This window comes from Urocampus carinirostris, chromosome 10 (genome assembly GCF_059441175.1).
Source record: "Urocampus carinirostris isolate Australia breed hairy pipefish chromosome 10, RoL_Ucar_1.0, whole genome shotgun sequence".
Taxonomy (NCBI): domain Eukaryota; kingdom Metazoa; phylum Chordata; class Actinopteri; order Syngnathiformes; family Syngnathidae; genus Urocampus; species Urocampus carinirostris.
Genome location: NC_142358.1, coordinates 39,886,856 through 39,913,740, shown reverse-complemented (window position 1 = coordinate 39,913,740; position 26,885 = coordinate 39,886,856). Strand labels below are relative to the sequence as shown.

Here is a 26,885-nt window from a genome sequence, read left to right as displayed (position 1 = left end):
CCGTGACCCTACTGAGGATAAGCGGTGCAGATAATTGATGGATTGATGAATTTTGGGTTCTGAAATAGGGTTGGGGCGAGGGTTACAACTAGTTAAGTGTAGGTTTATGGTTGGGAACTAGGGCTTGAGATCCATATTAGGGTGCTAAACTGAATGTAGGGTTCCAAAATGGCTTTAGAGAGGAGGTTGTGGTTTATAACTGGGTTAGGCATGGAGGGCTAGTGTTAGAAATTTTAGTTTGAACTCCATGTAAGAGTTCTGAACTGAATGTAAGGCTCCAGAATAGGATGAAGTAGGGTTACGGTCTGAAACTGGGTTGAGACTAAGGTTTACAGCTAGGACTAGGATTTGGGCTTGTGTGTAAGGCTTTAAACCCGATTATAGGGTCCTAAAATAGGTTAGGTTTAGGGTTTGGAACTAAGATGTAGGCTCCCATTCTTTTGATTGGCACTGGATTTTTTTATTTTTTTTTAATGGTATTGGGGGGAAAATGAAAATTGCCTTTTAAAGTTCTTAAAAAGTGTTTGGAATTGCCGATAAAAAAGATGTACAAACCTTGTTTTTCCTTTGAAAAAAATTGATTTCTCTTGGAGCGCCATCTTGTGTTTTAATTGTTGCTGAAGGGACGGATGAAGAAATATGACCGCCAACTTTCAGCGAAAATCCTCTGTTTTTTTTTGGGACCATAATTGTAAGTATGTAACGGATTGTGAGTTGTATGAAGATATCTATGGTAATATTGCTCGAGTGTGAATTGTTATTAGCTTGTTTTAGTTTAGAATGTATCTATGTAGTTAGCTAGCTATCGTGTTTTTTTTTTTTTTTTTTTGCACTTTGCTTTTAGTTGTACGATAACCTTCGGATTGCATACAGCAATCATTATCTAGTACTCAGAAATTATTGATAATTGTAGTCCGGGGACGGGTCATATTTGACCACTAGATGTCGCCGTATCGTGAGGTGCAACTGAAAATGAGTGTTTAAAGCGCAAGGAAAAATACAAACGAAGACTCAAACCGTGCTGTTTTTAATTACCGTATACTTATCACAGGGTTTTTGGTCTATGGCGGTACCCGTAACGGCAAGATGTCGGACAACCATGGCAGGTGAGGCTCACAATTACCGTAAAATTAAATAATTGACTTTATATGATATGGTAGTTAATATGTTTTCACTTCTGTTCAAATCAATATATATGTAATATACGTATATTTGTTTACCACTAGGATGTGCTAAATAATTAACAAAGTCGCTATCAGCTTCAAAAAGTTTGGTGTCTCTTGGTCTTATACAAAGCTGGAGAGGGATGGGCGTCACTAGACTGAACTTGCCCAAGGAACACCACAGGAAATGGTGCTCCTGTGACCTGTGTGGTTCAGGGGAGCCACCCCGTTTTTTTATGGTTTGTAACCCAAAAATATTTGTTTTTTGTTTTCACAAGATAGTTTTGAGGGTGGATGAAAGAAAAACATTTTTGAAAGGGTAGCGTTCCCATACTATATGATGGGAACCTTTTTGACCCAAAGAGCCATAAAAGCAAAAAATGTTTTTTTAAAAAATTGAGAGTGCCACATCATATATTTTCAGACAAAATTGAAAACACTGCCAAACACGCTCTCTAGACAAAAGCTAATTGTTCAGCACATTTTATTTCACTGTGTGTCATTTGATGATTTCATCAAATGTATGAAATGATAATAATGCCAAATTATGTGTCCCCAATCAATGTAAATACGCCATTTACAATTTGTCTTCCACTTTCAGTTAAGAGTGTTGAGGCCATTTTTTTCTATGAAATTTGTCCTTAATAATGGTTTCAAAACAATGTGCATGCAAAGTTCTTTTGTAAAAATGTCACAAATGACTGCAAACGATAAGCATATTGTCATATTCACTTTGGGTGTAGACTGCACTGAGCGAGAGAGAGAAGGAAGTGCCTTGCGCTGTGTGCAGGGATCCGCCCACCTGTACGGCTCACCCAATCAAAGTCCTTTGCCAGCGTTTTTATTTATCAGTTTAAATGGTTTCTTATCGAACTTCTGCATTAAGTTGTTCGGCTTTATATGGACTAAAATCGGGATTAAATCACTTGACTTTGGAACGCCACAAAGAGATGTGCAAGAGTTACATTTTATTTCGGAGCCATATTTACTCATGAAAAGAGCCATATATGGCTCCCGAGCCATAGGTTCCCTACCCCTGATTTGGAGGATCTATTTAATACACAGTGTCCCTTTAAGAAGCCTTTGTGTTTCCTAGTGGAACTTCATCAAAACCAAAGAACTACGACCCTGATGTACCTTTAACTTGGCCTCACCGTTTGATTGCGATATGCTAACGCTAACAGTAAATTAATATAGTTTTTTTAAAATATTTGAATTTTTTTACCCTTAGCTATTTAATACACACTATCGCTTTAAGAAGCTTGAGCAGATTCTAGTGAAACTTAATCAAAACCTAAGAACTACGACCCTGATGTACCTTTAACTTAGCCTCACCGTTTGATTGCAATATGCTATCGCTAACAGTAAATTAATGTGTTTTTTTTTAATATTTGACATTTCTTATCGTTAGCTATTAAATACACACTGTCGCTTTAAGTAGCTTGAGCAGTTTCTAGTGTAACTTAATCAAAACCAAAGAACTACGACCCTGATTTACCTTTAACTCAGCTTTACCATTTGATAGCAAATTGCTAATGCTAACAGTAAATATTTTATTTTATTAATTGACTTTATTTTATCATAAGAAGGAACTATTTAACTCACACTGTCCCTTTAAGAAGCTTTGGTGTTTCCTAGTGGAACTTCATCAAAACCAAAGAACTACAACCCTGATGTACATTTAACTTAGCCTCACTGTTTGATTGCTATATGCTATCGCTAAATCAATGTTTTTTTGTTTTTTTTCCCCCATTAGAGGAGCTAATTAATACACACTGTCCCTTTAACAGTCGATGAAGGCTTCAAATTCATCATCCTTTTTCCAAATCATTTCTGGTTTTTTATTCATATCCGAGGCACTTCCACAACAAAATCACACACATTTTATGACAAACCTTGAAATTTTCAAAAACAAAATGCATGTTTTCTAATACACTTATTAACCATTATTTGTGGTAGCTGCCACACACTGAAAAAGGGATTCCTGCTTTAGTGTTCATTTCCCTCCATCTTGAAACGGGAAACTTCTCACTCGATCATCCCAGGAAACGTAGCACCGTAGACAACACGAAGGGTTGGGAACGACAACATAGTCTTTAAATTAAAATCCGGAGGCAGAAAACAAAAGGAGTCTGTTTGCCGCTGTTCAATCTGGTTCTCGGTTCTTCTCCTTGAGGAGGTGGAACTCCTCCAGCTTCTCCTGCAGGAAGGAGACGGGCATGGAGCACCCACGACTCCTGGGATGGGGCAGTGTGCTGGACTGAGAGACAAACACACGTGAGTTGTTTTAAAAAAAAAATACATATTTTATTAAAATGTGCTGAAATTGTTAAATAACAAAAAAACAGTACATTTTTAATTAAAATTCTGTACTCACGTTTGCTCAATTGATTTCATGTTGGTTTGTTGTTCTTTTATAAGCCACGCCCCCTCCCACACACTGCCTACCATTGGCTACTGGTGACACACAACCAAATATGCGCATAGAAGCTGACCCCCTGATTTCAATATTTTATTTTATAGTTGTAAATTCAAGAATATATACAGTAGGGAGAATATCTCCATGAGGAGAATTTCAGCTTCCTTGTTTTTTTGGGGGTGAATACGTATTTGTGTATAACATAGACCCCTAATTATTTACAGTTTTTAGAGTTTCTTTCTCCCTATAAAAAAAGCTAAAAACGGTTTAGTGTTTTTGCAAAACTATGAAAAAATGAAAGTATATGGCCCTTAGAGGAAAAAGTCTGGTCCTGTCATGATTACTGATGTGAAGCACCTGTGCCCGCTCCTTTGGCGCCAACTGCCTCGGACTCTGATTGGCTCCTGGTCCCTATTTAAACCCACTCCTATGTGTCCCCTTTTGTCAGTCCGTCTGAGAACCTCAGTTTACTCTAGGCAAGCCTTTTTCGACCCTGACCCCCACCTGTGTTTTGCTCCCATCTGTCCCCCGGCTTCGACCCGTTTTTTGATACTGACCACGTAAACTCTCCCTTCCCGGCTTTCGACCTCTTTTTGTCCCCGACCACATCTACTCTCCTTTCCTGGCTTACGACTCGCTTACGACCACGTTTTTGCTCTCCTGTCCCGGCTACTGACCCGTTTTTCCTTCAGGATTAAAAGCTATTATGTAAAAGAAAATATCCCTCTTGGCTTTGACGGGCAGGAGACTTTAGAAATCCAAATGAGGTCAAGTTTGCGACTAACCTGGCATGGAACACTGTGGTTGTGCACCCCGTACTCCTTCTTCTCCTGGGGGGTCCACACACCGGGGTCCGTTTGAGTCGCTCGGTCCCACAGACCGGCCCCCGAGTCTATGTTCTTCCTGGAGGGGGGGCAAGCCAAATCGTTGCCGTGGGGGAACACGAAGGCGGCATCCTCAGAACCTGACCGGGGGATCGGAGGGACGCACAAATTTGGAGGATCAGTGTTCAACGGTTGGTGGTATCGACGAAAGCCGTACTTACTCCACACGTTGGCCCTGGCTCGGGAATCGGGTGCAGGGGTGCACGGGCAGGAACCGCTTGCGTTTTTATGTTTTTTCAGACACTCCATTCCGACCAGATCCCGGCAGTGCCTGTGGCAGTTCATCCCGCAGCCTGATATGAAACACAACTTCAATGACTATCGGTGGGGGCCACACCTTAAAATGTGTTTACCTATTTCCTCTTCGCAAAAACGAATAAAAAACAAAATCATAAATGTCGCCTTAACTCTGAAAAGATCGAAATGCTAGTTATTGGTCCAGCTAAATACCTTAGCTTGTTCTCAAAAACGGCTCCTAACATTGACAAATGTAATATCACCCAGAGAGACTCAGTCAAAAATTTAGGTGACATATTTGACCCCGATCTGTCTTTTCAAACACACGTGAAGAATATTACTAGCACAGCTTTTGAGACTCTTTGTGATTAAGGGATATACAAACGAACATGACTTGACTTGTGTTGTGGTTTTTGAGTTTTTCCTTGCCCTCATGTAGGTTATAGATCAGGGGATGATGTCATAATAGTCTGTGGTTTGCAATAATCTGTAGTCAAAGGGCTGCACTGTGCACTATTGCAAACCACAGACTATTATGACAACATCCCTGATCTAAAACCCACATGAGGGCAAGGAAAAACTCAAAACCCCAACATGAGGAAAATGTTGAAAACCTTAAGAATAGACTGCACATGAGGTCATCTCCCTTCCAGAATAACCAGGCTGCGATGGATTTTGCAATAAAAAGTAATACACAGATATTGTATACTGACAAATATATATCTCTGTCTCTTTCTGTCTGTCTCTTTCTTTCTGTCGTTCTCTCTCTCTCTCTCTCTCGCTCTTTATGTTGTTCTCTCTCCCTTTCTCTCTGTCTGTTTGTCTCTTTCTTTCTGTCTTTGTCTGTCTGCCTCTTCCTTTCTCTTTCGTTCTCTCTCTCTTTCTGTCTTTTCTTTTTGTCTGTATCCTTTCTTTCTATATTTCTATCTGTCTCTTTCTGTTTATCCGTCTCTTTATTTCTGTCATTCTCTCTCCCTCTCTGTCTCTCTCTGTCTCTCACTTCCTCTTTCATTTTCTTTCCTTCTGTCTTTCTTTTTCACTCTCTCTATCTCTTTGTGTTTGTCCGTTTTTTTGAGTTTGACACCTCTAGACTAAGACGAACAAAAAACAGTGCCAAATGAGCACAGTGTAGCAGCAAGATGTGAGACAAACATGGCGGCAACTACCAGTGATGGATTCCTCTATGTAAACGAAAGACATATTTCTCCACCTCTGATTATTTATGAAAATTGGTGTAATAGTTCATGTGTTTTTGCAGATTATTCAAATCTACGTTTTTTTTAAATTTATTGAATGAAAGTGTTTTTTGGACCGCTAAGAAGCACTTAATATTACACACTGTCCCCTTAAGCCCCCACTCTTAATAACCTGTTATAACACAGCAATAACATAGTTATAACCCCATATTCTATTTTAGAAGTGCATCATAAACTTTTAACCCTTTGCACTAAATAGTAACCAGGGTTGGGTAGTGTTACTTTAACTGGATTACTTTCAATGACTTTTGGATTACTCCAATACCAAATATGCTAAAAAGACAAAAGAAACTAAATATGAATAAAATGACTAAATTTTGTGCAGGCTTGGGGAGTAACGGAATACATGGAACGGCAAAAATAATGTTGGCAAGCTGTTAGGATTTATTTTCATATGGTTTCTGTCGCATTTGATGTTAGTTTTGCCGGAGATCAAAGCCAAGAGAGAAAGCTTACCACGTGTTGTGAGTCATCATTCTATTCATATTTAGTTTCTTTTGTCTTTTATTCGCATATCTGGTATTGGAGTAATCCAAAGGTACTTGAAAGTAATCAAGTTAAAGAAACCCTACCCAACCCTGATGGTAACAAAGTTTGTGACCCCCAATAGCATCGAGGCTTGCTCACCTTTGCAATGGAAGCCTTGTTTGATGAGACCCCACAGCTGCAACACAAGGTAACAAAGTTATGATTTCATATTGAACATTTTTTTCATATTCTGGCGATGAAATGACCCACAAAGCCGCCACAGGTGTCGCAGGAAGTGGGTCTCTTGTAGGTTGTTTCGTGGAAATTGTGCACGTCGCTGAAGTTGTAGCCCAGTTTCGCGCACACGGACATACCGCGCATGAAGTATGACGTCATCTCTTCTCGGCTAATTTGACCATGCCTGGGAGAGGGGGACGTTTAGGGCATTCATTTATTCATTCATTCATTCATTCATTCATTCATCACCTGTCCGTTTGCTGCGTACAAAAGGAGAAGGGGAAATTAGCGGCGATTTTTTCAAAGTCCTCCAGAGGGATATAGCCGTCTTGCTTGTAGTCGTAGTTCTTCATGATGGACTGCAGGGGGCGACAAAGATGAGAGGAAGCTTACCACCTAACGCAGGGGTGTCAAAGTCATTTTTAACTCGGGGGGCCACACAATAGAACAAACATTCTGTCATTCATATTGAAATCTTCCCACATCATTCTGATGCAATCTCATTTTTAAATGCTCTCCCCCCGAAAAATGCTCTCATATATTTTAAAATCGATCCAAACCAAAATAAATCCTGTTTTCCACACACAAATTAAATCGGCCTCGTAAACGCCAAGTAACAAATTGAAATCTCCCCACATCATTTTGATTTCATCTCATGTTTTAAATGCTCTCACACCGAAAAATGCTCTCATATATTTTAAAATCTATCCAAACAAAATCAAATCCTGTTTTCTACACACATACTAAATCATCCTCTTAAATGCCTAGTCACAAATTGAAATCTTCCCACATCACTCTGATGGAATCTCATGTTTTAAATGCTCTCACACTGAAAAATGCTCTCATATACTTTAAAATATATCCGAACAAAAATAAATCCCGTGTTCCCCCACTAACTAAATCGGCCTCGTAAACGCCAAGTAACCAATTAAAATCTTCTTACATCATACTGTATTTAATGCTCTTACACCCAAACTACTCTCAGAGAAATAGAGAATCCTCTCATTCATTCATTTACATGGGAGCTAAAATCCTTCCTCATATTGTACTAAAAATCTCATATAACATACAAACTGTTCACACACATGCGTCAGATAAATAAATTCCTCTTTCACACTACTGAAAAAGTCTGATGCACAAGTGAAAAATCTGATCACTTCCTCTTGCACAACATGCTCTCGTGTCATACACTGAAACTCTCATACAAAAATAATAATTCAGAAAGATTTCCTTGATACTCACATCCACCATCTGTTTGACGTGTTTGGATATGGTGTCGGGGTCCAGGCGGGGGGCGGCCCCCGAACCCCACTCTGCCACTACCGGCGGTTTGACTGGGGTGACGGGCTGGAACCGAAAACAACAAAAATCAGTTACACACGGCCAGTGTTGGGAATTACAGTGTTATTTAAGCACTAATTGTTCCAAAACTCCTGCTCTCTCCTCACTGAGAGAAGTCTTGTCAGCTATCATAGACTAAGAGAGAGAGGGAATGCGTGAGAGGGATTGGATAGCCACTTTATATTGTTATTATTTGAAGTGCAGTTGTTCATTTCTACTTGACCAGTTGTCTCAGGTTGTGAGAGTTTGATTTATTTATTTGACAGAACGGACTAAATTATAGTGTTGAACTGTTTACCTTTGTGTGGAAATACAGTAGCAAATGGCTACTTGACTAGTTGTTTCAGGTTGTAAGATTTAGGTCTAATTGATTAAACTCGCTTTATGTCGTTTATTGTTTATTTTTGCACTTGTAGGATAAATCTGTTGCTGGTAAGGTGCAATACATATAACCAGGTATGTTTGATTTTCTCTATCAACTGACTCAAATACTGCTCAGAAAATTTCAGATTCTTCAAACTTTTTAAAGGAACAGAGATAGTTACTTTCCCTGCTAACTCATTACTTTTACTATAGAGTAATTCAGTTACTTTTTGGAAGAAGTAGTGAGTCGCGATATCTAATTACTTTTTCAAAGTATCGTGCCCAAAACTGAAGTGTCAAATACCTGATGTGTATTTTGTTTAACCTAGGGATGGGCGTGGGCGATACTAGGAATCGGTATTTAGGCTCAGTGCTCTCACTCACCTTTTGTCAGTCCGTCAACAAACCTCTGCCCCGCAAGACGTGGGATTTGACTCTGTCCGGTTTCCTGCCTGTGTTTCCTGTCCGGTATCGTTCCCGTCTATTTTTGTCCTGTTTATTATTGATCTCCTGTTTCGTTCCCGTCTAGTTTGTCCTGTTTAATTTCGATATCCTGTATTGATATCAATCCTGTCTGTCCCGTCCTGTTCGCTATCGACGCCATCTGTCCGATATCTGCTCGGGCATTTGGTATCGATCTTGTCAGCCTCTGGGCCAGACTGCTGCCTAACGTGCATGACTCCCCATTTCCCGTGAAATAAAAGGCTTGTGTGAGAAACGTCACGCATTTGGGTTCTCCTCCTGTTCCATTACTTAAAAATAGTACTTGATATTAAGCCTGCAGAGGTATGGGCGCAGTCAGGCTGTACCTACCTTTACATATTTTTTGCAATAGCAAGCGATGTTCCCATAGTTATCATAAATTTGCTTCTCCCTTTGGCATCTCTACAAGCCTTTTCATGATTAGAAGATTTCTTTGCTTTAATCACCTCATTTTAAATAATAATAATCCATACAGTGCTGCAACTCAGACGGTCGCGATTCATATGCCTTCATGGATTTCTTGATAAGTGGAAGCTTTGTTTCCATGGTTATCATATTTTTTGCTTCCTTTTTAGCATCACTGCAAGCCTTTCAGCCCTTAGTGAATAGACACAGTACAAAATGTATAGTATTGTGTAAAGTAGGCTTAAACGTATTTGCTCAAAAGTGTATTTCTAATCAGATTGTATGGCCCTTTTTGGCTTCTGTTTCTTTGTTTAAAAGTGTTGGTACTGTCCCAGGGGGGAGGATCAGAGGGAGTTTCTTTTCCTGTTTCCTTGTCTCAGTACTATTACACCCTTGTGACTTCAATAAAACAGCGCAGTGGGGGGAAGTTTTTAGAAGGGGCGCGGCCGGCGAGATGAAAGGAACCTTCTCCAACTGCAGTTGTCTAGCAAACTCAAAAAGTCTTTGCCTGAATTTCCTTCTACGATTAGTCAATATTTTTTAGCTCTCCCACACGTAAGTGGTCGCTTCAGACCCGACATATTGTATTGCTAATCAGCCCAGTCCTAATGAAGCGGACAAATCTGTGAATTGAGTGAAGAGAGAAAGGCATTGTGGGAGGGAGTTCAGCCAATAGCATATCTGCATTTTACACGTTGCCGTGATGTTGACCAATAGAAGACATCAGAGCGAAAAAGCGACTGACCTGGATCTTGGGGTTCTTGGGTTCCTTGGTGTAGGAGAGTTCATAGATCTGATCCTCCGTGTAGTAAAGATCTAGAGAGAGCTGAAGCATTAAACACATCATTGGCGGCGCTCTGCCAAACTCCCCGCCCGGGTGTTCTACCCCGCTCCTTAGGTTTCCTACCGTCAACAGGTGCAGGAGGTCCTTGTTGGCCTCGAAGGGCGGCGTCAGCCTGTGGAGCTCCAGCAGCTCGTTGACGTTGCTGTGAAGATGCTGCAGTTTACTCAGGTTGATCTTGTCCCCGTCCACAAAGTCGGGCAGAGCCTCGTTGAGGGAGATTAGATCTTTGAGGTGCACGCCCAGGATGGGCACCTTGAAGCCGGAGCACTCGCTGTACAGGCGGCGGTAGTTGCTGTAGTTGCTACGTGACGACAGAAGTTCCGTCATCTCGCTCAGGGCCTGAACGCGTCGTGCAAAAATCAAGTAACGGGGTTTGTACGGGTGCTCGAAATCCGTGAAAATTCTCTGTAATGCGGTTTTCGAGGGTTAAAAAGTGTTTGAATTTGGGGTGAAGTGCTTGTGAATGGGGTGGCAGTAGCTCAAGGATGTAGAGCGGTCGTCTTGGTTCGATTCCCGGCTACTACGAGTTAAATGTCGAAGTGTCCTTGGGCAAGACACTGAACCCCTAATTCCCCTGAGAAGCAGGTAGGCGCCTTGCATGGCTGACTCTGCTATGGTTGTGTGTGTGTGAATAGTCAAAGTGTAGAGTGCATTGTAAACCGCTTTGAAGGTCCTCAGTGACTGGTTAAGAGCTATATAAATTTACTGTACCATTGAAATGCTTGAAATTGTTGCCATTTTTCTCAAGAAGTCTCCTTAAAAATGTCACTGACACTGCTTTCTCTTGACTTTGCCGTGCCATTGCATTTCTTATTCCCTTCTAATTAACAGCATCTTACTTTAGTTTGTATGGCATTATCTTATCAAGCAACATTGCCCCCATGGGTTGCGTAGTACACCTAAACAGGGCACTATGAAATGTGTACTAGTGCAAGGATTGCATATCAATTATGGATAATTTTTATGGCTCATGCAAAAAATGAAGACAGGGTTTCAAATTGTAATGAGAAAAACTTCTGGTATTCTTTTTTACCCAACATCTATAAAAAGACATTTTGTCTCAAACATATCTACACATGTATTGTTCAGATCCACAAATATATTTGTGATTAACTCAAATTTTTTAAATTGTGTCTTGATAAATTCACACGCAAGATTGAAAAATTGCATACGTAAATCACAGATTTATTTGTGGTACTGCAAACTAGAGAGAAAGAGTAAAAAGAGAGAGTGAAAAAGAAAGAGAGGACGAGAGACAGGGAAAAAGAAAGAGAAAAAGAAAGAAAATTATAGACAGAGAGAAAGAGAAAAGAAAGACAGAATGAGATAGAGATACAGATAAAGTGAGAGAAAAAGAAAGAGGGAAAGAAAGAAAAGGATGGACAGAGATAGAGAAAAGAAAGACAGAAAGAGAGAGAGATACAGATAAAGTGAGAGAAAAAGAAAGTGGGAAAGAAAGAAAAGGATAGACAGAGAGAGAAAGAAGAAAGAGAGATTGAAATACAGAAAAAGTGAGAGAAAAGGAAAGAGGGGAAGAAAAGGATAGACAGAGAGAGAGAGAGAGAAAGAGAGAGAAAAGAAAGTCAGAAAGAGACAGAGATAAAGGAAAAGTGAGAGAAAAAAAGGCGGAAAGAAAGAAAATGATAGACAGAGAGAGAGAAAGAGAAAAGAAAGACAGAAAGAGATATAGAAAAAGTAAGAGAAAAAGAATGAGGGAAAGAAAGAAAATGATAGAGAGAGAGAGAGGAAGAGAAAAGAAAGACACAAATAGATAGTGATACAGAAAAGGTGAGAGAGAAAGAAAGAGGGAAAGAAAGAAAAGGATAGACAGAGAGAGAGAAAAGAAAGACAGAAAGAGATAGAGATACAGAAAAAGTGAGAGAAAAAGAAAGATGGAAAAAAAGAAAAGGTTAGACCGAGAGAAAGAGAAAAGAAAGACAGAAAGCGATAGAGATACAGCAAAGGTGAGAGAAAAAGAAAGAGGGAAAGAGAGAGAGAGAAAAGAAAGACAGAAAGAGATAGAGATACAGAAAAAGTGAGAGAAAAAGAAAGATGGAAAAAAAGAAAAGGTTAGACCGAGAGAAAGAGAAAAGAAAGACAGAAAGCGATAGAGATACAGAAAAAGTGAGAGAAAAAGAAAGGGAAAGAAAGAAAAGGATAGACAGAGAGAGAAAGATAAAAGAAAGACAGAAAGAGATAGAGATACAGAAAAAAGAGAGAAAAAGAAAGAGACAGACAAATGGACATATTTCAAACTGCAGCTTATTTTTCTCTTGTGTTTCTCTGGGTGATGTTTCGCGTGCCGGATTAAAAGCCTTGGCGGGCCCGATCTGGCCCGCGGGCTGCATGTTAGACACTTGTGGTTTACATCATTATCGGCTAATCATGTTGTTGTTCTTTGATTGATTACTTTTGCAGCCAATGATATTTAATTAAAAGAAAGGGTTGGCTCATGGGAGGGCTTTTAGAACAGGTTGGAATTTCTTCCGAGGTTTTTTTTTCTCTCTCTTGTTCTCTATGTGTACCTTGGTGACGTCGGGTGGCAGTAGGTTGTATGTGTCTTTCAAACGGGAGATGGCGCTGTGGCACAGGCCTCCGGTGACGGCCATCAGCGTGTTGAAGTTCTGCAGAGCTCGGAGTCGCTGCAAAGATAAACAGCCAATCAATGTTGCTTCCTTTGTCACGTGATCGGAGAACGCAATTACATTCCTCGATATTGAGAACTGGAACGTGTTATTAATGAAATATTGGATGTTTTTCAGGAACAAAAGATAAAAAGTCGTGAGAGAGGGGGAAAGGAAAGGGAGAGGTAGAAAGAAATCCAGAGAGAAATAGAGAAAAGAGCGCGAAAGGTATGAAGAGAGAAAGAGAAAAGAGAGAAAAGGAAAAAGGAAGTTAGAGCAAAAGAGGTTAAAAGACACACAGAGAGAAAGAGACAGAGTCGGAGAAAAGGAGAGAGAGAGAGAGAGAGGGAGAGAGAAAAGAAAGCGCAAAGGGTAGGAAGAGAGAAAGAGAAAAGAGAGAAAAGTTAAAAAGGAAGTTAGAGCAAAATAAGTTAAAAAGACAGAGCAAGAGAAAGAGAAAGAGCAACAAAGGAAGAGAAAAAGAGAGAAACAGAGAGTGGAAGAGATGGAGACAGAGTGGGAGAAAAGGGGTGGAAAAGAAAGAGAGAGAGAGAGAGAGAGAGAGAGAGAGAAATGAATACAAGTACAGCGTCTTTGTTCGAGGCATTTGGCTTTGGCAACATCAAGTTGACATATTTCAAACTGCAGCTTGTTTTTCTCTTGCGCTTCTCTGAGTGTTGTCTCGCGGGCCGGATTCAATCCCTTAGCGGGCCTGATCTGGCCCGCGGGCTGCCTTATTGACACCTGTGTTCTAAATAAAGTGACTAGCTGGGTAGCTAGCTAGCTAGCTGGGTGTCCGACCTGAGCCACGTGGATGAACTTGGTGAAGACCTGCGCCCTCTGCTGGGCGGTGTGCCGGCTGAGGATCATGAGCTGGACCCATTGTGACACTCCGTTGCACATCATGACCGAACGCTCCAGAGCCGGGTTGTCCCTCACCGAACCTCGCACCACATAACTGCGGTAGTCCAGGAACTGAGACGTGGACAGCGGTCACCATGTCCCAGGGAACACCAGATAAAGTCAAACGTCAAAAAATACAAAGACTGGGCTCCTTTCCGCCGTCTCACCGAAACGTTGCAGAAGTTCTTGAACTCCAGGTAGCTGAGGTGCTCGGCCATCTCGTCGGCTTCCATGTGGTCGAAGATGAGCGAGACTTTCCTTTTCTTGACAGAAGGTGAGGGGGCCTGGGACACGTCCACTTGGGGGCTTCTGGGGAATCATAACAGTAACGATAACAACAAAGTTAACTATACTAGTTGTAAACGCAGTATTTCCAATCTCTTGTATCACTCATACCCCATTTTCTTCATCTCTGTATTCTGCCAGTAATGTTTTTTATATTTAAACAGGGTTGGGTAGGGTTACTTTAACTGGATTACTTTCAATGACTTTACCAAATATGCTAATAAAAGACAAAAGAAACTAAATATGAATAAAATGATGACTCACAACACGTGGTAAGCTTTCTCTCCTGGCTTTGATCTCTTTGATCTCCGGCAAAAAGAACATAAAATGTGACAGAAACTAAATGAAAATAAATCCAAACAGATTGCCAACATCATTTTTGCCGTTCCATGTATTCCGTTACTCCCCAAGCCTGCACAAAATTGAGTCATTTTATTCATATTTAGTGTCTTTTGTCTTTTATTAGCATATTTGGTATTGGAGTCATCCAAAAGTCATTGAAAGTAATCCAGTTAAAGTAACCCTACCCAACCCTGTATTTAAATATGAACAAGTGAATAGTTGGACATTGTTTGATCTCGTCTTGTAAATTGTTCCGAAGTTTGACTCCGCACACAGACACACGCATACTTTTCCTGGTGGTTCTCACCTTTGGGATGATGAATTTACTACAGCCCCTTAAGTTACAACTTCCCTCTTTCCGAGTGAATCATTTTTGGATGTTTTCTGGTACCATGTTTTTGTTGACCTTAAATAGCAGTTTTGAAGTGAAAACATTTACTAAATCATTCAATTTTAATCATTCGGACTGGAGAGTAATTGTCATGTCCTGCACGGTTGTCATGGCGCCCAGCTGGCCCCGCCCCTTGACACCGGCTGACCTGCATTTCCTGATTACTCCTATGGGTACTTAAACGTGCCTTTTGGAACTGCTCTTTGCCAGATCGTTGTTTACCCTTGTTGAAAACCTGTTCATGCCTGTTTGATACCCGTTTATTCTTGTTGTGCTTGTTGGACTTTGTTGCACTCCGGTGTAACATTCTGAGAGATTCCTGCAAGTTCTGTTTAATCCCGTTAAATGCCTAGTCTGTAGTTTTGCCTGCCTTTGAGCCTGCTTTGTTTTGTTTTTGGTCCGTTTGTGTGTTGGACAACTTTTCTTTCTTAATTAAAGTGACAGATCGTCTACGCAAATGAGTTGCCACTTCCTGCTTCCCGACCCGTTTTGTGACAGTAATAAAATAAGTTGATATTTGAAAAAAATTCTAATAAATGAATTCCAGTTCATTGGCTTATCTATTCAAGCACACATATTTTTTAAATAAATTAGATATAATAATAGAATGATAATCGATTCATGTATTAAACAAATTATTCATCTTTTTATTGATTGATTTTACTGGAAATACAACAAACTAAATTCCAATTAATAGGTTTTTTAACGCAAATGAGCAAAAATGTGCGTTTTTTTAGCTAGCAATTTGGCTACGTTTTTTAACTTTGTAGCTAGCTATCTTCCTGCCTTTTTAGCTATTTAGCAAGCTATATACATAGCTTTTTACATTTTTTCCATGCGATCTAGCCAACATTTTATCTTTTTTGCTAGTTATCAAGCTAAATTTTGACCTCCTTTTTAGCTCTCTAGCTGGCTAATTAGTTGGCATTTTTTTAGCTAGCTATAAGGCTACCTTTTTAACTTTGTAGCTAGCGATCTTGCTGCCTTTTTAGCTATTTAGCAAGCTATAGAGATAGCTTTTACATTTTTTCCATGCGATCTAGCCAACTTTTTATCTTTTTTGCTAGTTAGCAAGCTAAATTTTGACCTCATTTTTGGCTCTCTAGCTGGCTAATTAGTTGGCATTTTTTTTGCGAGCAATATGGCTACCTTTTTAACTTTGTAGCTATCCATCTTCCTACCTTTTTAGCTGTTTATCAAGCTATATACATAGCTTTTTACATTTTTTCCATGCTATACAACCAACATTTTATCTTTTTTTTGCTAGTTATCAAGCTAAATTTTGACCTAATTTTTAGCTCTCTATCCAGCTAATTAGTTGGCTTTAGCTCTTTTAGCTTGCTACCTAGCTCCTGTTTAGTTAGTTACCTGTATACCTTTCTAACTATCAAGCTACCTTTTTAGCTATTTAGCAAGCTATTTACATAGCTATTTACATTTTTTCCATGCTATCTAGCCAACATTTTAAATTTTTTGCTAGTTACCAAGCTAAATATTGACCTCATTTTTAGCTCCCTATCTGGCTATGGAGTTGGCTTTAGCTCTTTTAGCTTGCTACCTAGCTCCCGTTAAGTTAGTTACCCGTATACCTTTCTGACTATCAAGCTACCTTTTTAGCTATTTAGCAAGCTGTATATATAGCTACCAGTATATACATTTTTTCCATGCGATCTAGCCAACATTTTATCTTTTTTTTTGCTAGTTATCAAGCTAAATTTTGAGCAAATCTTTAGCTCTATCTTGCTAATTAGTTGCCTTTTTACTCTTTTAGCTAGCTACCTAGGTCCCTTTTAGTTAGTTACTTGTATACCTTTCTAACTATCAAGCTACCTTTTTAGCTATTTAGCAAGCTATTTACATTTTTTCCACGCTATCTAGCCAACATTTTAAATTTTTTGCTAGTTATCAAGCTAAATATCGACCTCATTTTTAGCTCTCTATCTGGGTAATTAGTTGGCATTTTTTTAGCTAGCAATATGGCTACCTTTTTAACTTTGTAGCTAGCTATCTTCCTGCCTTTTTAGCTATTTAGCCAGCTATAGAGATAGCTTATACATTTTTTCCATGCGATCTAGCCAACATTTTATCTTTATTTTGCTAGTTATCAAGCTAAATTTTGACCTCATTTTTAGCTCTCTATCCGGCTAATTAGTTGGCTTTCCACTCTTTTAGCTAGCTTCCAAGGTCCCCTTTAGTTACCTGTATACCTTTCTAACTACCAAGCTACCGTTTTAGCTATTTAGCGAGCCATCTAGGTAAGTTGCTATTTTAGGAATTGGTATCAAAGTGGGTGCCCTTTGCCCTAATTTGTAACAAAAAGAAGCTCTCGGCTCGAAAAAGGTTGGAGACTCCTGTCCTAAGAAAAATGGATAACTGGTTAGGAATAAAGCCAAAACCTCAAATATTCAAAAGAAGCTAACAAAATTTTTGATGCTACAAAATGTAAACTTTTCAAAGTTGTCTGCCCTGGTGTCCGCTAACTTTTTCTCATGAGTTTCAGACACTGCTTTTACCTTAAGAGACCAAAAGCAACCATAGTCTCCAAATGGTTCACGAACAGCATTCAATTTACTTCGGGTATGTCCTGGATTGGGATTCCAGGAACATTTTCCAGGAACTTTAAGTGGTTGAAATCGCACACAGTACATTTGCCAATCCAATACCAAAAACTGAGCGAAGAGAAAACCCTTGCGCAATTCGAAACGTGAATCTCGTGCAGAAGCCAAGTCGTAAAAAAAAAATAATGTTTCGAAAATGTCTCACAGGCATGACGTGTCGATGATCTGCTCCTCTTCCCTGTCGGAACGTACCAAGGCCCACAGGTCCCCCATGGTTTGCTCCAGGAGAGGGTCGGCCTCAAAGACGGCCGGGAACTGGCCGATCCAGGTCCTGACCGGCGGAGCGCGACAGGAACGCGTGTTTAGTAAGCAAAAAAAAAAAAAGAAAAGAAAACAGGGCGGGAAAAAGAACCGGTTCTGTTTCTTGCTCACCTGACCAGGTGACAGACTTGACCCCGCCTCAGGCCTCGTTTCTCCGGGGGGCAATCTTTGTACGTGAGAGAAAGTCAAGGAGAACACGATTCAACTCAAATTTTACAACCTAATTGTTATCATTCGAGAAAGTAAATGTCAAATCACAACGTGAAAAGCAATCGGGAACAATTTTCGGGGAAAGCAGAGTTTCATTTTAACTGCCACGCCTAGTCCTTTAACAGCTGTCGTATTTGATGAGTCAAGAATTTCCTGAAATAGTACCTGTCTGACAAAGTCGTCTTGAAAAAAAACTGCATTGCGTCGTGATTTAAAAGTCCTAAAAACATAAAAGAGAGAGAAAATGTACATATCGTTGCTGTTATGCGAAAGTCCTTTTTGTTCGGCCCTTATCTAAATCGTCCTTCAACACTTTTAAACGAAGTATTATTAAAGAGTAATTGTTTCCTGGATTGTCACAATCAAATGTATTGCTGCTTTTGTGTAAAAAAAGAAAAATAATTAATGGTGGGTTTTTTTTCATTTATGTTGCGGTTGCCGTCCAATTGGCCCTGCCCATGGACACCGGCTGAGACGCATTGATTGATTGCTCCTTGGCAGTACTTAAACACGCTCCTTTGAGCCGTTAGTTGTCTGAGCGTTTGTGAAACTTCTGCATGACTCCTGTTTAAATCTGAGAAATGAATGCCTAGTCTGTAAATTTGCCTGCGTTTGATCCTGTTTTGTTTTTTGGCCTGATTATTTTGATTTCTACCACGTTTCTGTTTGGATTTTAATCCACTTTCGCGACCATCGATCCCCGGATCAAGTGTGCGGGCATTCCTCCTCTCCCCAATAAACTGTGAGTACGTTACGCGAGTGGGTTCTAAATTCTGTTTCCTGCCCTGGTTCGTGACAAATTAATTTTTTTTTTTTTTACATGAATTGGTAATATAATTTAAAAAATAATAATAATAGAATTTAACATGGTGCAGTCTGCTAAATAAATTAGTGTATAATTAATTTGATACAAAAATAAAATTACTTGACTTGATTGATTTCATTTTAAATTTTTAAATTGTATTTTCTGTCACGGTTGCCATGGCGCCCAATTGGCCCCGCCCGTGTGCCGCCGACTGCACCTTGTTGATGGATTGGCTCCCTGTCAGCATTTAAACTCTGTCCTGTCAGTCCCCTTTTGTCGGTCCGTCTGCGAATCTCTGTTTTTACACGGCAAGCCCTTTTTCGCCTGTCCTGTTTGCCTCCCGCTACGATCCATTTTTGTTCTCGACCACGTCTATTCTCCCCTCCTGGCTTTCGACTTGTTTCCGTTCCCTACCACGTTTTTGCTCTTCTATCCCGGCTACGGACCCGTTTTTTCCGTTCCCGACACCGCCATCGCTCGCCACGGAAGTCCCACTTGTGCGTTCAGAGCGACCTGCTTCCCGCGACCAGCGATCACCGGATCGTGTGTGCGCTCCTTTCCCTTCTTGCCAATAAAACTGTGAGAAACGTTACGCGAGTGGGTCCTGTTTTCGTTCTGGTCCTGATATTTTCTTGTGTGGTTATTTGGTCAGTACTTGGAAACAATGATATACTACGCATATATATAGTGTTGTTTTTGTAAGGAAAAAACATAAACATTTTATAGTTGATTTTCACTCATCCCATGCATTATTTATTCAAAAAAACAGAACAGATTAAAAAAATAATACTATAAGAATAAAAATGCTTGAAATTAGCAAATTATTTTCCTTATTACTTGTATTTTGAGGTTTTCTTTTTCAAGCAAGGAAATAATACATACAAATATGTGTTTAAATAACAACAAAATATTAGACAAAGGGTGATCCCTGTGCTATTTCTCAATGAACTCAACGCTTAAAACAGAAATAAGGAAATACTGTCAGGACCAGAACGGAGACAGGACCCACTTCCGTTACGTTTCTCACAAGTTTTATTGGAAGAAAGAGAAAGGATTGCGTCCCTGATCCGGTGATTGCTGGACGCGGGAAGCAGGTCACTCTGAACGCGGAAGTGGATCTTCTGTGGCGAGCGATGGCGGTGTCGGGAACGGAAAAACGGGTCAGTAGCCAGGACAGGAGAGCAAAAACGTGGTCGGGGTCGGAGGCGAGTTGTAAGCCAGGAAAGGAGAGTAGACGTGGTCGGGGACAAAAGAGGTCGAAAGCCGGGACGGGAGAGTAGACGTGGTCAGGATCAAAAACGTGTTGAAGCCGGGGGACAGACGGGAGCAAAAAACAGGTGGGAGTCAGGGTCGAAAAACGCTTGCATTTGATCTGTGTCTTTAAATCTGACTTTCATTATTCTAAATAGAAATATTTTTACCATGTGCTTAAAATAAGTTTGACAGAAATAGACGAGGATTTTCACTGTCAGGATATAAGGCGAGCAGTTTCTGAGCGAAGCTTTGTGACGACACCACCCAACTGTGCATCATCAGTGTCATGTGGACCATCTGGGACCCTCGCGGGCTGCAAAGCTTTCCCTCTGAATCTGAAATGGAGAAAAAAACATATGCAGTAGATTATTTGTTGGATCTTAGTGCTGCTTTTGACACAGTGCGCCACAATATCCTACTAGAACGGTTGGAAAAATGGATTGGTCTCTCAGGAACCGTCCTCTCGTGGTTCAGATCCTACCTCTCAGATAGGACGCACTGTGTTAAATATGGTGAAACGACATCTGAGCCCTTTAATGTTACCTGCGGTGTTCCGCAGGGTTCAGTGCTCGGCCCCCTACTTTTCAACATTTACATGCTTCCATTAGGTGATATTATTCGCAAGTACAATATCAGCTTCCACTGCTACGCAGACGACACTCAACTATATCTTCCGTTGGAGGAATCTTCCACACTAAACTGTGGAAATTTGGAGGCCTGTCTCACTGAGATAAAAGAGTGGATGTCACTCAATTTCTTGCGTCTTAACTCTGAAAAGACCGAAATGTTAGTCATTGGTCCTTCTAAATGCCGTGACTTATTCTCAAAAACTGCTGTGAACATTGACAAATGTCACATCACACAGAGTGACTCAGTTAAAAATTTAGGTGTCATATTTGACCCTGATCTATCCTTTGAGATGCATGTAAAGCAAATTACTAGAACTGCCTTCTTCCATCTTCGCAACATTGCTAAAATCCGTTCAATACTGTCTCAGTCTGATGCGGAAACAATAATTCATGCATTTGTTACCTCCCGTCTCGATTACTGTAATGCACTACTCTCCGGTCTCCCGAAGTCCAGAATCAAGTCTCTTCAGCTAGTACAAAATGCCGCAGCGAGGCTTTTAACTAGGACAAAAAAGTACGATCACATAACACCGATTTTGGCTAACCTGCATTGGCTCCCAGTTAGCCAAAGATGTGACTTCAAAGTTCTCTTAGTATTGTACAAAATCATACATGGACTTGCTCCCTCTTATCTTTCAGATCTGATCTGCCACTATGTCCCGGTCCGAAGCCTACGATCTGAGAGTGCTGGTCTTCTGATGACCCCGAGAGCAAAGAAGTGTTCTGCTGGTTCGAGAGCGTTCTCCATCCGGGCACCGGTGCTGTGGAATGCTCTTCCCCCTGAGATCCGATCTGCAACCTCAGTGGAAATGTTTAAATCTAAACTTAAAACTCACTTCTACTCCATTGCATACGAATAACCTACTCCTCTTGTCGGTTGAAAATAGTTTGTGTAATATAGTGTAACAATCTGTGAAGCCCTTTGAGACTCTTCGTGATTTAGGGCTATACAAATAAAAATGACTTGACTTGACTTGACTTTCCCACCATTACCTCCCCCAAGGTAGTTTTACTGTTTATTGGGATATTTATTAAGAATAAGAATACAGATAGAGCCACATAATGGTCCTTACAAGTGGAAGTTTTTAAATCAGTTTTGATTTTAAACAGTCGTTTCTCCCCCACCCTCGTCATCCACTCTCAAACTCCACTTACCAGCTCAGGTCCCATTGTCACAATTCTGCACTAAAGTTCCTGTTTCTCTGTAGGTTTCTCTCTATCCTATTTCTTTCAACTTTACCTTATTTGGCCAGTCCTGGGTTTCATTTGTCTTAGAAAGTTGTGGTCTCTTGTCTTGATTTCCCCACGGGTTTTCCTCATATCACAACTCAACCACTCCCCTTTATTAGTACTCTGTCCCCTTAGTTCCTTGCTAGTTCGTTGTCCAAGCACCTTTGCCTCAGCTTCTTGTTCTTCCAGTGTTCAGAATGCCCGCCTTCCCTTTTGGATCACAAGTGCCGCCTGATGAACTCTTGGACTGTCTCCTTTGCTGCTTGGGTTTCTTGGAACACCGACCCCTCTCCTGCCTCTTGGATCATGATTGTTGCCTCTGGTCTTCTAGATACTGTTACCTTGCTAACTGACCTTCCAGGTACCTAACCCTGCCCAAAAAAGAGACCACTGATTACTATACTAATCTGTGTTTTTGCACTGTGCTCCCACACGACCTCCAATGGGTTCTTGACAGACTCACAACAAAGGTAACTACAATATCATTTTTCCTGTACATGTACATTTCTCTGTCTGTCTGTCTCTTGCTCTTGCTCTCTTTCTCTGTGTCTCCTTTTCTGTTTCTCTCTCTGTATCTCCTTTTCTGTCTCTCTGTATCTCCTTCTCTGTCCCTCTCTCTGTCTCTCTCTCTGTCTCTCTCACTCTCTCTCGCTCTCTCTCTTCCTTTTCCTCTGTCTGTCTGTCTCTGTCTCTCTGTCTCTCTCTCACACACACACAACCATATCCCCTTAGTGGAAGGTGGCTAGAGTCGAGAGCGCATTCAGTCGACTTCACTCTTGCCAACCTGACTCCGAACGTTAACACCACGGCGATCACCATTAAAGTACCACCGAAAATATTGACTACTGTCTACCCCCAACACAATGTAAATATATACCTTAGGATAATTAGGCTGATGTATAAGTAATTATTTCCTTATTGTGGTATTTAGTTAAATGTTTTTCCAATATTTAGATGTATGAAAAGACTAGTTGTCATGGTTGCCATGGCGCTCAATTGGCCCCGCCCGTGTGTGACATAGTTGCCGTGTTGCCCAATTGGCCCTGCCTGTGTATGTCACGGTTGCCATGGTGCCCAATTGGCCCCGCCCGGGTGGTGCCAGCTGCGGCTCGTTGAGAGATTGACTTTCTGTTTATATAAAGCTCAGCGCTCTCTTGCTTCCTTTGTCAGTCCGTCAACGAACCTCTGTCCCGCAAGACGTAGGTTGTGACTCGGTCGTGTTTTCCTGTTTCCAGTTGTTTTTTCATTTCATTTTCATTTCATTTTTGTCCTGTTTTTGTCGGGTTTCGGTTTTGTTTTCATCTGTTTTTGTCCTGTTTGTTAGTTTCTCCAGTTTTTGTTCCCGTCTAGTTCCTCCTGTTATTTTCGTTATCCTGATTTGTTATCAATTATCGGTCTCTGGCTTCCTGTCCTTCCACACCAGACCGGCCTCCTAACGTACATGACTCCCCATTTCCCGTAAAATAAAAGGCTTGTGTGAGAACGTGACGCGATTGGGTCCTGTATCTGTTCTGGTTCCTGACACCAGTGAAAAAACCCTTCACATTTCTTTATTATACCACCTTGTGTTGATAACAAAATAATTTTGTCTTTTAGACTATTAAGTAGGCGGGCACGGGGTGGTTACAGAACATGTTTTATTATTCCCTATTACCGTATTTTCCGCACTATAAGGCGCACCGGATTATAGGGCGCACCCCGAAAAAATAGTTTTTGGTCCTATATTTTCCATAGATAAGGCGCACCGGATTATAAGGCGCTACAATGGGAACGTGGACAAAACAGTCAGATAGTTCAGTCAAACTTATTACCCCCTTAACATTCCCAAAGCTTGCAAAGAAGCAAATATGTGTCGTAGACACGTGCGGATGCGGTGTCTGTACCATGTCACTCAAATGCATCGTTCCATCATTCGGAAGGTTAAAGTCTTGGGATTCAAGAAATGCCAAACATTTTAGTTTCCATTTTATTTTTTGCTGGCAACTGTATGGACAGGAAAGTAAGAATTTTATTGTGCAGGGAAACGGGGTTCTTTACTGTGCATATGACCATAAACACTTTGAATTGAATTTAGTTTAAAAATAGACTCATCACAGAAACATCAAGATCGTTCTAAAACAAGATACCGAGAAAATACAAAGCCACGTAGCTCACCTAAGTTCTCTTGCAGCCATCACGTTCAATAATGATACGTAACCATAGTCTTCTCACAACGGTGAGTGTAGTAAATCCAGGAGAGTAAAAAATTTACAAATACAGAATAGTAAAAAATGTTTTCTCTATGCCGTAGTGCCACCCAACGTGTGATTCACGTTCATCTTTTTCGGCCAATTGCAGGCTTTGTTTCGCCCCTTTAGCCTATGCGAGCCTGTAAATGATAAAAAGGATCCGCCCCCTTTACCTCCGAATAACTTTAGCCAATAGTGACTGGTTCAAATGATGATTGACACATTGGTTAGGAAATGAAACGCCGGTATATAAATCCCAGGATACACCGCAGACGACTTCGCCTTCGGGGGAAAATCTAGTCGGCGGCTGCTTGCCTTAGTTGCAAGACTTTGCGACTTAATATTGATCCATATATAAGCCGCACTGTATTATAAGGCGCATGGTCAGCTTTTGAAAAAAATAAAGGCTTTTAGGTGCGCCTTATAGTGCGGAAAATACGGTACTTAATTGTGCTTTTTTTCAAAATTTGATTCATCTTTTGTTGAATTTATCATTGCCGACAATGCACATGTATTTATCGTATTGGCTGCACCCCCTCCCATGTTGGACAACACCGATTTCAGATAACGAGGTCATTGGAAAACAAACATCTCACTAAGCAGTCCCTAAACTCTCGCAAAACAAAACCCCCATTGTACCAACCCCCCCAACTCTCAACGTACCCCACTTGCCTGTATCGAGCCTCATTTACATAACCGGGTTGCGATGAAATGCGAGCCACTGACCGAAGCAGGCGAGGCAGCGTAGGATGAGCTCATCCAGGCTGGCGGCGCTGGCACTGGGGGCGGCCGAGGGGCCCAAAAGGGCCCGGCTGATGTCCTGAGGATTGGGGCATGTGTTGCGGCGATGTGGCACTTTCGGCCTGGGCGACTTTCTGTTCTTCAGGACGCTCGGACTCTCACAGTTGGGCTTTCTGAGATGATGAGACGAGCCAAAAAGCGAAAAATGATTACCGTAAATTCCGGACTGTAGAGCGCACCTGATTATAAGCCGCACCCACCACATTTTGAGAGGATAACCGCTTTTGTACTTACACAAGCCGCACCTGTGCATAAGCCGCATGCTTCCACATTAAAACATGTAACACAATCACAAAATTAACCCAAACCCGACTTTGAGTCCCGCGATTGTAACTGAATATAAAGTTCTCAGTCCATAAACCACAGCCGGCAAATTGAACGGAAAATGATACCGGTACTTAAGGTTTGATGCAGACCTGCAGAGTCCGGGTCCCGTTGAAAATAATCCAAGGAAAAAAAAGAAAAACATTTTCCAAAGGTAAGGGTGGGAAAAATATATATCCACTATTGTCCGCTGCGTCCACAAACACGTCTCACCTTTACTCCACTTCCCGTCAGCCCCCTTCTTTTTGATTCGCCCGTGGAAAACATATCAGAATAAGTCTCTAAAATAAATACATTACAAAAATACACAGTTGCAAATACATATTATACATGGTTACACATATTTACAAAGAAAGACGGTACACCGAGAGAGTTTTCAAAGCTTTAATAATAATATTATAACTTTCATCCCAAACCGTGCCTGTGAAGGGTAGCAAAACGCTACTAGGAACACGCTCGCAACACGGTAAACTGGTATGTTTAAAAAAATTATACGGTATTTGAAGAAATCACGGTGATCCGTCTTCATCTTCCTCCCTATAACTGGCGTCAAAGTCGTCTTACCCAGTATGGGAAAGAGACTTTGTCATTTAGACGTCGTCCCACGCTTCCTTATTTAAAAACACGCTAGCAACACACTCGCAAAGTAAAGTTTACATGCAGTAGCTGTTTCCTTCTTTATCGGACTGCTCGGTTGTTCTTAGCTTGAAAGCTGCGTCATGTGCCTTTCTTATTGCAATTTACATGGTGAGGATATGTCTACGCTAATTTAAATTGTGCACAAGCTAAGAAGTTGCAGTCTTCCTCGGCGCATATATTCCAGCGGTCTAAATCTTACCTTTTGTACTCGAGCGCCACTGGCGGCCGTTAGAAAAATTACATAAATTGGCCGCATCACTGAATAAGCCGCAGGGTTGAACGTTTGGGAAAAAAAGTAGCGGCTTATGGTCCGGAATTTACGGTACATGCTCATCACTATAGGCAGGGCAGATCAATCCAAATATCGATATTAACGATATCAAGCAGGTACTTGGATTGGGTTGATACTATTGTTCTAGGATCGATACAGTCATCCCATTTTATTCATCAGAATAATAATTGTAGATTGTAAGATTATACATGCATTCTAATTGGATCCAATATCAAAATATCGTGCACTGGAAGGTATTTTCGTTGGCTTGTTGACATTGTTATTCAGTATTAAGGTTTTTGTTACGTTTCTGCTTTTTGGGTTGGATTCTCTTGACTTTTGTTCTGAGACTGCTGCAATAGGAATATCTATATTTATTTTTTAACACAGCCAACGTTTGCATTGTAGTTATTTAATATGAGCTAAAATATTTTAGTCCCTAAAATATTGCACAGGAATTAAAAACTGGCAGATTTCATTATGGTAACACTCTCAGAATGTGTCCGATTGGGATCACCTGGCCCGCTCATTTGGCGCCAGCCGCTGCTGGCTATCTGATTGGCTCCCTGTCCCTTTTTAAGCTCAGTCCTGTCACTCTCCTTTTGTCAGTCCGTCTGTGAACCTCTGTTGTTACAAGACAAGCCTTTTTGACCTTGACTCCCACCTGTCCTGTTTTTGCAACCGTTTTTCCATCTGCCCGTTCCTGATCTCCCGTTTGTCTCTGACTACGACCTGTTTTTAACCATGACCACCTCTGCTCTCCCGTCCCAGCTTACGACCCGTTTTTGATCCCGACCACGTCTGCTCTCCCATCCCGGCTTACGACCCGTTTCTGACCCCGACCACGTTTTTGCTCTCATGTCTTGGTTATCGACCTGTTTTTTCTTCCCTGACTCTGCAATCTGTTGTTACAAGTCAAGCCTTTTTGACCCTGACTCGTACTTGTCCCGTTTTTGCACCCGTTTTTCCA

At 40.9% G+C, this 26,885-nt stretch overlaps 1 protein-coding gene across 4 annotated transcripts in view; it reads right to left on the bottom strand.

Moving 5' to 3' along the window:
• Positions 1–2,986: 2,986 nt before the first annotated feature.
• Positions 2,987–26,885, bottom strand: part of rasgrp4 (RAS guanyl releasing protein 4) — a 44,023-nt gene continuing 20,124 nt past the window's right edge. Inside the window, exons 2-17 of one of the 4 annotated variants that reach the window (XM_088345914.1) lie at positions 24,607–24,794; positions 20,017–20,128; positions 17,636–17,698; positions 17,409–17,534; positions 13,795–13,936; positions 13,526–13,699; positions 12,626–12,742; positions 10,164–10,439; positions 10,002–10,082; positions 7,907–8,011; positions 6,914–7,023; positions 6,698–6,848; positions 6,587–6,623; positions 4,628–4,759; positions 4,368–4,546; positions 2,987–3,423 (exon numbers count right to left, since the gene is read on the bottom strand). In XM_088345914.1, coding sequence (XP_088202040.1) covers positions 3,310–3,423; positions 4,368–4,546; positions 4,628–4,759; positions 6,587–6,623; positions 6,698–6,848; positions 6,914–7,023; positions 7,907–8,011; positions 10,002–10,082; positions 10,164–10,439; positions 12,626–12,742; positions 13,526–13,699; positions 13,795–13,936; positions 17,409–17,534; positions 17,636–17,698; positions 20,017–20,128; positions 24,607–24,794 — 2,107 coding nt within the window. In that variant the 3' untranslated portion in view covers positions 2,987–3,309. Of the gene's footprint in view, positions 3,424–4,367; positions 4,547–4,627; positions 4,760–6,586; positions 6,624–6,697; positions 6,849–6,913; positions 7,024–7,906; positions 8,012–10,001; positions 10,083–10,163; positions 10,440–12,625; positions 12,743–13,525; positions 13,713–13,794; positions 13,937–17,408; positions 17,535–17,635; positions 17,699–20,016; positions 20,129–24,606; positions 24,795–26,885 lie in introns of all 4 variants that reach the window. The other 3 variants (XM_088345912.1, XM_088345916.1, XM_088345913.1) reach the window with 3 other exon arrangements.